The sequence below is a fragment of the Cygnus atratus genome, chromosome 7 (genome assembly GCF_013377495.2).
Source record: "Cygnus atratus isolate AKBS03 ecotype Queensland, Australia chromosome 7, CAtr_DNAZoo_HiC_assembly, whole genome shotgun sequence".
Taxonomy (NCBI): domain Eukaryota; kingdom Metazoa; phylum Chordata; class Aves; order Anseriformes; family Anatidae; genus Cygnus; species Cygnus atratus.
Genome location: NC_066368.1, coordinates 14,736,451 through 14,748,535, shown reverse-complemented (window position 1 = coordinate 14,748,535; position 12,085 = coordinate 14,736,451). Strand labels below are relative to the sequence as shown.

Genomic DNA, 12,085 nt, shown 5'->3' with positions numbered 1-12,085 from the left:
GAGCATGGAAAAACCATTCCTCTTCCCCCCCAGCAAGGCAAAGCCCACCTTGTATCTGAACCATGGAGGAGGACAGACAGGAAAGGATCTCAAGTAGGTTTTAGGGTTAGGATGCTGAAATACCCAAGACATAATACCCAAGACATGATAATCGGGAGAGGCTCATTTCTTGGGAACGAGCTTCTTCACCTTTTTTTTTTTTTCCAAAGTAGGTTTAGTTGTTTCAGTCCTGAAAAACCCAAATGAAAAGTTTCCAAATATAACTGCTTACTTTCTGAAGTTTGTGAGGTGTCATCACAAGTGCATTTAACTGCTAAAGTTCATCAACATGCCAGTAAGTATAGACCAACAAAGCTGTGATTGACTTCTCCCCACATGCCCTTCCCTCCACCATCTCCCATGACGTATAAGCTGCATAAAGCCTTTCCCATCCCGGTAGTCCCTGGGCTACCAGGGGTTGAGAAAACGTAAAGCCCTTTGTGTTCTTCTTATTTGGAGCACAGAATTCAGTTCAAAGTACAAACAGCAGGAAGATCTGAATTCAGGATTAGTCACAGGCCAGCAGATGATTTAGGAACAAGAACCAATCTGTTTGCTACAGCCAAGGAGCGCAGCCTCCATGGCAAAGTGGACTACAGGCCTGCAACATCTTTAACTTATGAAGTCAATTTTTAATCTAATTTGAAACTGAGTAACTTGTTGAGCAGAGTAACCTCTGAACTCTATATTCAATTTTGTACTGCGATTGCACTCAGTCTGTGACCTCTGCTTCGGTTCTAGTAAAATAGAGCAAGCTACAAGAGTGGCCAGGATGAGTGCTACCTGGGCTCTGGCGCCCAGAAGAGCAATGCACGTAGAGACTATCACTGCCTACTGTCCTTCCCATACTTGGATCATCTTTTAGTCATTAAAAGAAATAAAGCAGACGGCCTTTCTGGTCTTGAGGGCATCTATCTGTTGCTCCAGGGTATCTGCCAGCACTTGGCACTGACAACATCAGGTTATGCTGATAACCGTGTATTCAAGGTTCCCTTCACATCCAGAGAGGAGTGGTTAAGGAAATCTTCAGATCCAATACAAACTCTGTAGCAGGTGTTTGGCCTTCACGGCAAGGTTCTTGAAGAGAAAAAAAGACCTGAATGTATGGAGTGCGGCACTTAAAACAAACTTACTTGATGCCATTCTAACCTTTTTCCAGAAATTAGCTTTCAAGCTGAAGCCTTCCAGGGCTAGCCTTTTCTGCAATATCCATTTTTTTGATAAAAATATACTTTTAAGTAGGTAGGTATGAAAAGAGAAAGGAAAAGAAAAATCCAATCCTTATCTAATAGCTGTCTAAATATCATCTTGTACTCCTTAACACCTACAGCCACTTTGGAAAAGAAAACAGCTTTTGTTTACAAATCATTTAGAGCAGTAATTTTCTAACTGTGGGCTCCTGAAAAGCGTACAGACCCCACGCAATTTAAACTCCTGGCAATAGTCTTGTTTTTCCACCACTGCTTCTTGCCAACTCCAGGTTGGAAAATAAAAAAAATTCCAAAAAAAAAAATCACTGATCTAAGAGAGCCCTGGTAAAACAAAGTTCCTCTCTCAACAGCTTAGGCTTGTTCAAGAGATAAACACAGCATTCCTGTCAAATTCAAGTGTGCATACCCAAAATGGACCTCAGCCTGGCCTGTCTCAACCGCGTACCGAAGTCATCCGCTCCCAAGTCACTGCACATCGCTCACGGAAAACTGCAGAGGCAAAACCAAGTGCACAGTTTATGTGAAAAGTTCTCAGAAATACTCCTGTAAGATACGAGAACTAGGTTCTCAGAGCATCTCACCACACAGTTCTAGAAGATCACGTTTTTATTGCATTGTGTGAGCGCATAACGAAGGCAGGAAACTATAAAAAAAAGTGCAGACAATAGTTAGGCATTTAGTCAGAAAAAAATAAGTTTGTATTACACTTGCTGTAATTTTGTCCCCCAGCTGTAAGTCACAATAACCTACATATTTGTGGGAAACATCTCAAGGAGAAAAATTACCTCCCTACGCCCAAAAGACTTTGACACTTCATTTTTACAAAGGCTCAGAACATGTCCTACACAATGCATCCCGAAGTATGGATACCCATCTAAACCCGCACCCAGCCGACATTTCACGCTTAGTTTTTCCCCTCTGCACTTTGGAGTTCTTCAGTCAATCTCGTAATATTCTGAAAGACACTAAGCTACAGATGAATGTAGATGAATGACAGCCACCGAGGTCAGTGAAACCTTCCCCTTGCAGCTCAACACGAGCACAACTTTTTCAAAGGGCTCTCACAGCCAGCAAGGGACACTTCACTTACTGCACAGTGAGGTCAATTAGACTGAGAAACTATCATCCAAAGACAACTGCGGATGCTTTTTCTAAAGAAGTTGTCCTTACTGCCCCAATCTCATACTCAAATTGTCCTAATGAATTTAAAATACTAAACAAAAAACAAGGGATAAGGTAGCTACAGCCTTTAGAAAAGGAGGAATGTAAGTGGAATCACTGCTTTAAGAAGATTGATTTTTAAGTTTCCTTAGGTCAAAACGGGAAATTATTTCCATGCACTTCTATTCTCTTGATTTTGCAGAATAAAAGAGAAGCTATTAGGTGTCCACCTCTGCAAAAACTTCTTCACACAAAGGATATGATGGCACATTTTCAGAAACGCACCAAGAGATCACGATAAAGCATCGCCTAGAAAGCAGCTGTCATCACTTTTGCCATAATGATGGATCCTAACCCAGAAGACAACCAAACTTGAGACAAGGTCTGCTCTCGCACCTACCTCCAACTTGTTCAGCAAACTGACGAGATAACTACCAAACAAATGAACGCACTAAGAGAAAGGCAAAATCTGAGCAAGTCACTCTGCTGTGAGCATTTAAACAAAGCTAGTAAGGTCTTATCACAACCCATTCTGTATATTCCGATATATTTCATAAGAAGCCCAAGTCTGCAGGACACAAGGCACAGGCTAAGAAAGGGCTCTTCTGGCCACTAGCCCCCCTGGCTGAAGCGTACAAGCACATTACTCTGACTAATCTGAGGCTGTCCCATGACAAAGTTTCAAACCCGACCCAAGCAGTTGCCTGTACAACAGCCAAACAACAGGCTGCTGCACGTGAACAACCCCAACACCTCGGTGTGCTGAGGAGAACAGGGTGAAGAGCGTCCGTGTGCTGTGCTGGCCTGGACGAAGCGTTGCAGGGAATTGCAGGCTGAGGGGTGAAACTTTCACATCCCTTTGTTAATATAACCAAAGAGAAATAGAAATCAAGAAGTGAAGAACTGTGTAGCTCGACTACCTGTTCCTCTTCCTACCCTGTCAGTTACTCCACTTCCGAAACATGGCCACCACCACCCTGCCCGAACAGCAGCTGAGTTGGGAGGAAGGCCACTTCTGAAGGACTGACCTTCACAATCCTCCAGCTAGATATCAAAATGCCCACGCTAAGACATTAAAAAAATGTTCAAAGAGAACCAGCAAATTTTTCGTTAGTAAACTCAACTCAAGAGTTAAGATTGCCTGGTGGCCTCTGATGTCTTTCCACGCTGCTGGATTCAGCTTCTGAAAGCTTTCTTTGTTAATGAATACTAGGCTCTTGTCCAGTCCTCTTTTCTCCCCCTCTTCTCCCTCCCATAAAATATCATGGTCCTCAGGGCATAAGGAGCATCCTTTGTCTCCCTGCAAGTCTTCCCTGTGCAGCCACTTTGCTGCTGCTTCGAGAAAATGCAACAGGAGTACCATCTTTTCTCTTCTCTGTAAGAGGAGTGGAAAAATTAAATGGAGACATCGTCTAATAGCAATTTTACTACAGAGGAAGCAGTGTCCTGCAGAAATGTTGAAACACCATAACCTCCACTTCATCTCTGATGTGCTGCAGCGCTGATATGTAACTTAGATCTCCTACTCAGCTTTGAGAGCTGAATTTCTGTCAACTCGCCATAAAAGAGAACATGCCACTACTACACAGCACAGAAGACGGACTAAATCTGAGCTAAAAGTGCTTTGAAGGCAAACAAACAAACAACAAAAATTAACAAGAACAACACATCCTTCTTCAAGGGAAGAAGAGGCTGAAGCTCTCCTATTATCCAGAGAAAGCTGAGGACACACAGATTTATTGGGAGGAGCTCTGAGGAACCCCAGAAGCCTGCAGAGATGGGGAGAGCAGGTGGAAAACTGTAACTTACTAACGGGGGTACTGGACAAAAGCATCCAGCGTGGTGGGGAAAGCAAAGCCCACAGTTCAGTATCAGGCAGCCAGCACAGCATAACCCACAGGACTTCGAAGAAACATGCATGAAGCAGTTTTCCTGCTCCTGTAGGCATACACGACGCACGTAGAAGTTAGCAGTTACTCAGTGAAAGGCAGCACAGATGCGTACATATGTGGTAACACCAGTCTAACAGCCCCAACTCTTCGTTCTCTCTCTCTCTCCATCCCCTGTAGATGTCGTGGGGAGAAAAAAAAAAATAGATTGCTTCCCAGCCAGGTCTAGTCAGGGCACCAATTCACCAGGCAGCCACACAAGTTGTGTCGGCACAGAGGGGCTATTTAAGCCAGTTCAGGCAGCTCTGCTGTCAAGCATAACCACCGCCTGTAGTGCAGGTACAAGACATAAGATGAAAACTAAAAATCTCACTGCCGCTGGAAGAGGCCATCCTGTTCTCTGCTCCGCTTCCCTTCAGCCCGTGCACACGATTCCATCCGATGCTTCAGATGAGCTCTCGTGCTCACCTCACTCCTGGATGAGATGATTCGAGATACTACGTGCCACCAAAAGACTTGCTGGTTTTGCAGCGTTTTCTGTCCATTTAGCGAAAACAAGCACTGCCATCCCTTTTGGCAAGGGGTAGAACCTAGGTTGGCCCTGACCTTCTCATCCAACCCCGTCCTCAGAAAATCCTGAAGTCCTTGTATTCATCGGAGAATTAGGAAGAGCCATTCAAGTAACCTTGTAGGACCAAAACTTCATACTCTTAGCTGGGAACATGTATGCATAGTAAGGTGAGGTGGAGCATTGGAAAGTCCCATATAAAACACTGCAGCCTTGTCCTCTCCACCCCCGATCAGAATGAGATGGCTACCTCTCTTTAACCCCGTGAAATGCTTGCCTTTCTAGACCTTTGCCTAAACTGACCTTTAGTGAGTATTCTCTTTGTTATTTTACACTAGCCACTAAAGCACACAAGTTCTCAGACAAAAACCACATGACAGGACTTGTCTGAAAGTAGACAGCCTAAGATGGCAGAGCATTAAGACGTTTAAGTACTGTGCAATAAGGATTTAGACAACTGAGCACAGGAGTAGGGATTTCGTATCATCCATCCTTAATTAAAGTGCAGTTGTTATATTTCTGCACCTAACGGTATTTACATCAACAGCAATATATGGCACAAACTGTCAAAAAATGGCTTGGAGAATTTAAAAAGTACTACAGGTACTCTTTGTAAATGCTGCCACCACCACGAAATTGTAGATCTGTACAATACACCTATGTATCCATATAGAAATTCTACAAAGGCTTTACCTAGGTGGATTTGGACTATTTGCTGCATGCACAGCAATCACTGGATTACTGTAATTCATTTTGAGCTCTATGAAAAGTGGATGAACTCTAATGTTGTCGTCAGCTCTTAGTTAAAAATTAAGTCAAAAAAACGTTCAGCCTGCAGGAAGCGTAGTGTCCCAAGAAGGAAACCTCCCACCCTGCAGCGACAGTTATTACTTTGTACAAGTTAAAATAGATTTGCATTGAAATGTCAAACAACCCCAGTGATTTGGCCTAATCCAGAAATTTCATCTGGCATCCATCAGAAGAACGCAAAGCGATGATCGAGGTTTTTGAGCACGCTTTTGTTCGGTTGGTCCCATCCCTAGCAGGGTAGAAGTGACTCTCCATTTGCAAGCAGAGAAACAAGTGATTTCAAGGGATTTGTGGAGAATACGGGAGATATCTGAAACAGATCTAGATGCGTCCCCCGCAGTTCAACTTCCACTACTGTTCTTCAGATGCCTACCACCCTTCCATGCACATTTAAAGTAAAGCTAAATATCAAGCTGTAAATTTCATTCCTTACAACTAAAGATTTTTAAGTGACAGCTGCCTCAATTTTTTTCCTGGCATAACTGTCATAAAAGGGTAATTCTCCCTCCCTGCATTCGTGCTGCCAACAGACAAAAATGTGTCTAGACCAGATCTTCTTGAACAAGCCTTTAGCTACCAGCAAGTTGCTGTTCAACCGATTTAAATTAACACAAAGCGCCTCAATCGCTCAGGTTGGAAGGGACCTTAAAGAGAGATGATCTTTAACTCACAAGCTGCATCTACGTTATATGCAGGATGAGATAAGGCAAACAGTACCACTTGCACGTTTACTGGGGGCACGGGGACAGATACCAGTTTAGAATAGCTCTATATTTAAACTTTTACTTCAGCCCAGTTTCTGCTAACTTGTTTTTTTATTACTGTTTTCCATCACCATCGGGGCTAGAATGACCTTTCTTATTTTGGATCAAAGAAATACGATCTGCCCTTTGAACTAGAACTATGTTAAAGACTTGGAGATTCAAGCCTGCTTCTAAAACAATGAGATAACGTGGCTAACTGTTCCATATTTTGGAAGCAGCAGCTTACTTATATCAGCTGTAATACAGGCTAGAACTAACCCAAGTAATCATCAAGATAAGAAAATGCAATAAAGATTTCAGAATTATTCCCTGTTATACACCTTCTCTTGATTAATATTAACTTCTAATACTTCCTGTTGTCTCATATTTCTTCCATGGAATCCACACTTTAGCCCTAGGTATCTGAAGTCGTGGAAGACCACCACTATTCAACAATTCAGCATAAGGATCAAGAACTTGGGTCGCAGGATTTCACCAGCAATGATTGCTTGAAATAAGTAAATAACTAAATGGGAATTGTTTAGCTGATTTTACTTCTGGGCTGCCAAAATAAGCTGAAGTAATCTCTGAATGAAACGCTGACAGAGCCCAGGGTTGCAAAGCTGATGTGGATGTTACAGGTTTTCCTTTTAGATCATTTTATCCCAAAATCAGGATCACTGCTGAAGGGAACTAATACGTTGCCTTTCTCCCTCCCCCCAGGGGAAGTTCTAGTTCAGTCAGGGAGTCTCTTAGAGTACTGCTAATATTTAACAAAGGGCCAAGCATCACCAGCTAGTAGAAATGCACGCGATCACCTGAAACTATCACTCTAGTAACCACGCAGCATTGCAATGCTATTACTGCCTGCGTAAAAGCAGTCAGGAGGGCTTCAGGGATCTGTGGGCTCTCCTCCCTTTAAACTCCTTTTCTTATCTGATCTGATTTGGCTAACCATTTCCAACTCAGCAAGCCACTGAAGCCTGGGAGAGATGAATAGACAAATGTTGAAATAAATACCTACAAATTATATTAAGAAAAACCCACAGCCACCTACATTCATCGCTAGGCACCTGCTTTTGGCCACTGAGAAAGATGCTAGCACTCGAGATCAGTACAGGGAGCACACGTATCAGCATCAAACAGGTATCATCTAGCAAATCGTGCCTCCAGAATCAAAGTACTACGAGGGCATCAAGACACTGCTCACCCCTCCTACACTGCAGTTCAGCAACCCACTATGCTGCACTGCGAGAAGAGCTGAGAACCCCCTTCTCCACACTTCCCTCCACCGCTGCGCCACAGCACGTTGCTCCCTCTGTTGCATCACTCCACCAGCAGAACTGTTCATGGACTTGTTTCTCACCAGCTGTCCCGTCCCTCACCTCAAGAAAAGGGAAAAGGGGGCTTGAAATGCATGTCAAGGACAGGTTTAAGCCAGATCTGAGCTTACCTCCCACAAAAAACTGTGCTGTCACAACCAAAGACGCAACTGCGTGGCAGTTCTGGATGATCTGCATCTCCTGCTGCGTTCTCACTCACCCTTCCATCAGCCATGCGTTCTCGCCCTCTCCTGTGTGCTAGCACTGGTATTTGCTGGACCCCACAGCGAGCCAGTTCAGAGAGCTATACTAGCGGAGAATTATTCTACTCCCCCCAGAAGGATGACAATTTCTGCTGGCACAGCTCCCCTGAATTGGCTCACTGTGGGCAAGGGCTGTCCTGCAGTCCTCCTGTGGTTTTGCTCCCCTTGGGAACACGAGCGTAGTTTGACAAACTGTCATGAAGCCACAGCCCAGCCTATTGCAGAAACAAGAGGGAAAAGTGAATTACTTAAGCCATTTTTATTGCCAAATGCACTAGTCCAAACCACAGGCTTTATGTTTTCCGACTACTGCACTGTGTGCAATTAGCAGGACTTTCCAGGGAATGGTGCTAACACAAAGAATCCCACACACCTCAGATTTACTGTCAGAACTAAATACGAATAGATATTTCTGACATAACAAGAATTGCCCCATACTCTACTTCCCCGTATTTACCTATCGGTATTTTTTAGAGGAACAAATTCTTAAGACCTCTAAAAACAGATGACACAAAAAACAACGTTCCATCGTTTAACAGCTCAACTTCCAAGCCTCCAGGAACACCGTCAAGCCACTTAAGACAAATTTGTATTTGGAGCAAGGAGTTAAGATAACAGTATAATTCCTGCTGATATCCTGGACTAGCGCAATAAGCCTTCAATAATTCTGGGAAAAAAATTCAGAAACAAAAATGGGTAACAATTAACACACTTATACGACCTAACAATTTATGCAAGATTCATACTAGGAATAGGGCAGGTCCCAAGACCTCATAAAGCTGATCAATTTGAGGTTGAAACTATTTATGACACAGTGCCATCAAGATAAAGAGTCTCATAGCACTGTTAAACTTTGGACTTGATTTTATTAAAAATGTTTTTGTACTTTACCTCCAAAAAATCCCAGTCAACTCTGTGCTTAACAGCGTTCACGGTATCTTTTGTTTAACACACACGCACAGAGGGACTTTCAGAGAGTGAAATCCTTCAGAGACAAAAATTATATCAAATCTAGGTGCGAGGAAGGGATAGAGGAGAGAGCAACCCCCCAGGAGCTGGTTATTTAAATGGCTTTAGGGAGTGGAACGGGGTGTGTATGAACGATGGGGGGAGGGTATTTGTTTTAAGTTCTAGCACTTAGGGTTGCTAAGAACTTTAATAACATAGCGTTTTCCTCCAGTCTGTAGGTAACGCAAACTTCTCTAGCCACCCACGATTTTCCCCAATAGCAGCGTAATGAACAAATAATTCTTGCGTTTCACTCCAGCACAAGATCTCCAACAGCAGCTCTGAAACTGTCATTTTAAACTGTCATTTTTTCCCCCTTCACTCCTCAAGGCTAGGCTCTGAGCAGCAGGACAGCAGCGCTGGAGGATCCCAGGACCCAAGCACAAAGCAGCAGGGACGGAAGGGAAGATGAGATGACACGCTGCAAGTAGGGAGGGCAGAAAGGACTAGAACAGGTGATCCCCAGCAGGCAAGGTAAGAGGAGACATGAAAAGGAGACAGAATTAAAATAAACCCAGCTCACGTAGAGACGGAAGCCGACGAGAGGCTCCTAACAGAGCAAAGCTAGCAGCTAGAATCAGAATTAAACCTCATAAACTGGGTCTAGAAACATCGATAACCAGTTGGAAAGAAAACCCAGCGCCTTCATGTGAAGAGGCCGTTTCTCAGCAATGCACTGCCCTTGAATTGCTTTCTGCTCAAAACAGGCTAATTGCTTGCATTAACCTGGAGTTAACAAGCATCTATCGCACGCATCTGCATCACACCAACTAACGCGCTTAGATGTGGCCAGGAACGTACCCAGCAGCACTTACAATTCCTGCTGCCACCAAAAACGGCGTCTTAAATCCCCGGTAACGAACTGGGATGCTGAGCTAACTGACAATAAGAGGTTTAACTCCGCGCACAAGGAACTAAAGTGAATCTGCGAGTGTTATTACCGATTACCTACGCTGAGCAGCCCCCGGCAGCTTATGGCCATATTTGCATATTTAAAAATAAAACGAGGCTTGGGGCTCGATTAGAAGCGCTCGGGAGGCCAGGGGAGGAGAGGCACAGCGGTGAGGCGTGGGAGATGGCTCGGGAAGTTCGGCCGTGGCTGTTGTCAGACCCATTTTCCTCTCTCCGCGGACACCTACGGAATTCCCGGCCTAGCGCCGGTGCCTGCCGGTATCCCGCCACCCACGGGCGAGGCCTCGGCTTCTCGCTGGGGAGGAAAAAAAAGGGCGAAAGCTCTTGTTTGGCATGGAGAAAGTTAGTGCAGACCGGGGGCCGTCGGCAGGCTTTTTTTTCCCCCCCCCCCCCCCACCCTCTAGAAAAATAAATAACCGCGAGCGCCTCGATGGCGGGGAGCCCTGCGTAACAACAGAGGCGCACAGGAGAGAGGGGAGAGGGGGGGAAAAATGGTAAATAAAGGGAGGAAGAAATTAAAAAGGAAGAAGAAAGCACACATCCTTTCGACCTCCGGCCCCGACCCGCAACTTTCCCGGTGCCGGTGCTCCCCCCGCCGCCCCCCCCACCCCCCCCCACCCGCTCGGTGCCGCCTCACGGCGGGCCCGGAGGGGGCCGGGGCCGGGCCCCGGGGCCGGGCGGTGACAGGCGGGCGCGGCCCGGCCGGAACCAAGTTTGAAGGGGCCGCGGGCCGGGCCGGGCCGGGCCGGGCCGGGCGGGGAGGAGCGGGCGAGGCGCTGACAGGGGCCGCACAAAAGGGCAGGACCCCCGGCCGGCTCCCTCCCTCCCGACAAAGGGCGGGGCACGGCCCGGGCCGGGCCTCACGGCGGCGGAGACGGCGGCGGGAGGGGAGAGAAGGGGGGGGGGGGGGGCGGTCCCGCAGGCCGCGGCCCCGGCGGAGCCTCCCCGGTGGAGCCTCCCCCGCCGAGCCGCCGCCACCTCCGGGGGCACCGGGCCCGGCCTCCCCGTCGCGCCGCCGTCCCTCACCTACACAGTGAATGAGCTTGTGTCGCCACGAATCGAGCTGGTGGCGGACGCCGCGCCTCTCGATGGAGCACTGCTGCCGCCCGCACGGGCTCGCCATCTTCTGGGCGGCGGGGCCGGGGGCGGGGGTTGGGGGTGGGGGCGGCGGCGGCGGCGGGCACGGCCGTGAGAGGGGGGGGGGGGGCAGGGACGGGAAGGAAGGGCCGCGCGCCCGCGCCGCGCCACGCCCACCCGGCCCCGCAGCGCCCGCCCCGCCCCGCCCCGCCCCGCCCCGCCGAGCCGCGCCACGCAGGCGCCGCCCGCCCCGCTCCGCCCCGCCGCCCGCCTCCGGGCGCCGCGCGCATGCGCGCCGCTGCCCGCTCGCCCGCCCGCCTGGCGGGGGGGGGGGATGGCGGGGGGCTGCGTGAGGTGGTTGGGGGAGAGCTGAGGGGGTCGATGCTCCCCACCCCAACAGGGGTTGTTGTCTGGGGGGGGATGTTCTGCCCTAAGGGGTCTTTGTGCCCTCAGGGGACATCGCCCCCCCCGAGAGGACATCCCACCCCTGAGGGGTCTCTGTTCCCTCAGGGGCATCTCACACCTCAGGGGACATCTCACACACCTCAGGGGACATCCCACCCTGAGGGGTCTTTGTTCCCTGAGGGGACATCTCACACCTCAGGGGACATCCCACCCTGAGGGGACATCTCACTCCTGAGGGGACATCCCACCCTGAGGGGACATCTCACACACCTCAGGGGACATCCCACCCTGAGGGGTCTCTGTTCCCTGAGGGGACATCTCACACCTCAGGGGTCACTGTTCCCTCGGGGGACATCGCCCCCCCCGAGAGGACATCCCACCCCTGAGGGGTCTCTGTTCCCTCAGGGGCATCTCACACCTCAGGGGACATCTCACACACCTCAGGGGACATCCCACCCTGAGGGGTCTTTGTTCCCTGAGGGGACATCTCACACCTCAGGGGACATCCCACCCTGAGGGGACATCTCACTCCTGAGGGGACATCCCACCCTGAGGGGACATCTCACCCCTGAGGGGACATCTCACACACCTCAGGGGACATCCCACCCTGAGGGGTCTCTGTTCCCTGAGAGGATATCTCACCCCTCAGGGGACAGTGATCCCTGAGGGGACAGTTC

The 12,085-nt window shown here is 48.4% G+C and overlaps 1 protein-coding gene across 2 annotated transcripts in view; it reads right to left on the bottom strand.

The window, feature by feature from the left end:
- LCOR (ligand dependent nuclear receptor corepressor) overlaps positions 1-11,182 on the bottom strand; it is a 53,468-nt gene extending 42,286 nt beyond the window's left edge. The window contains exon 1 of one of the 2 annotated variants that reach the window (XM_050712000.1): positions 10,953-11,182. In XM_050712000.1, coding sequence (XP_050567957.1) covers positions 10,953-11,049 — 97 coding nt within the window. In that variant the 5' untranslated portion in view covers positions 11,050-11,182. The remainder of the gene's footprint in view (positions 1-10,952) is intronic. The other variant, XM_050712001.1, reaches the window with a different exon arrangement.
- Between the last annotated feature and the right edge of the window lie 903 nt (positions 11,183-12,085).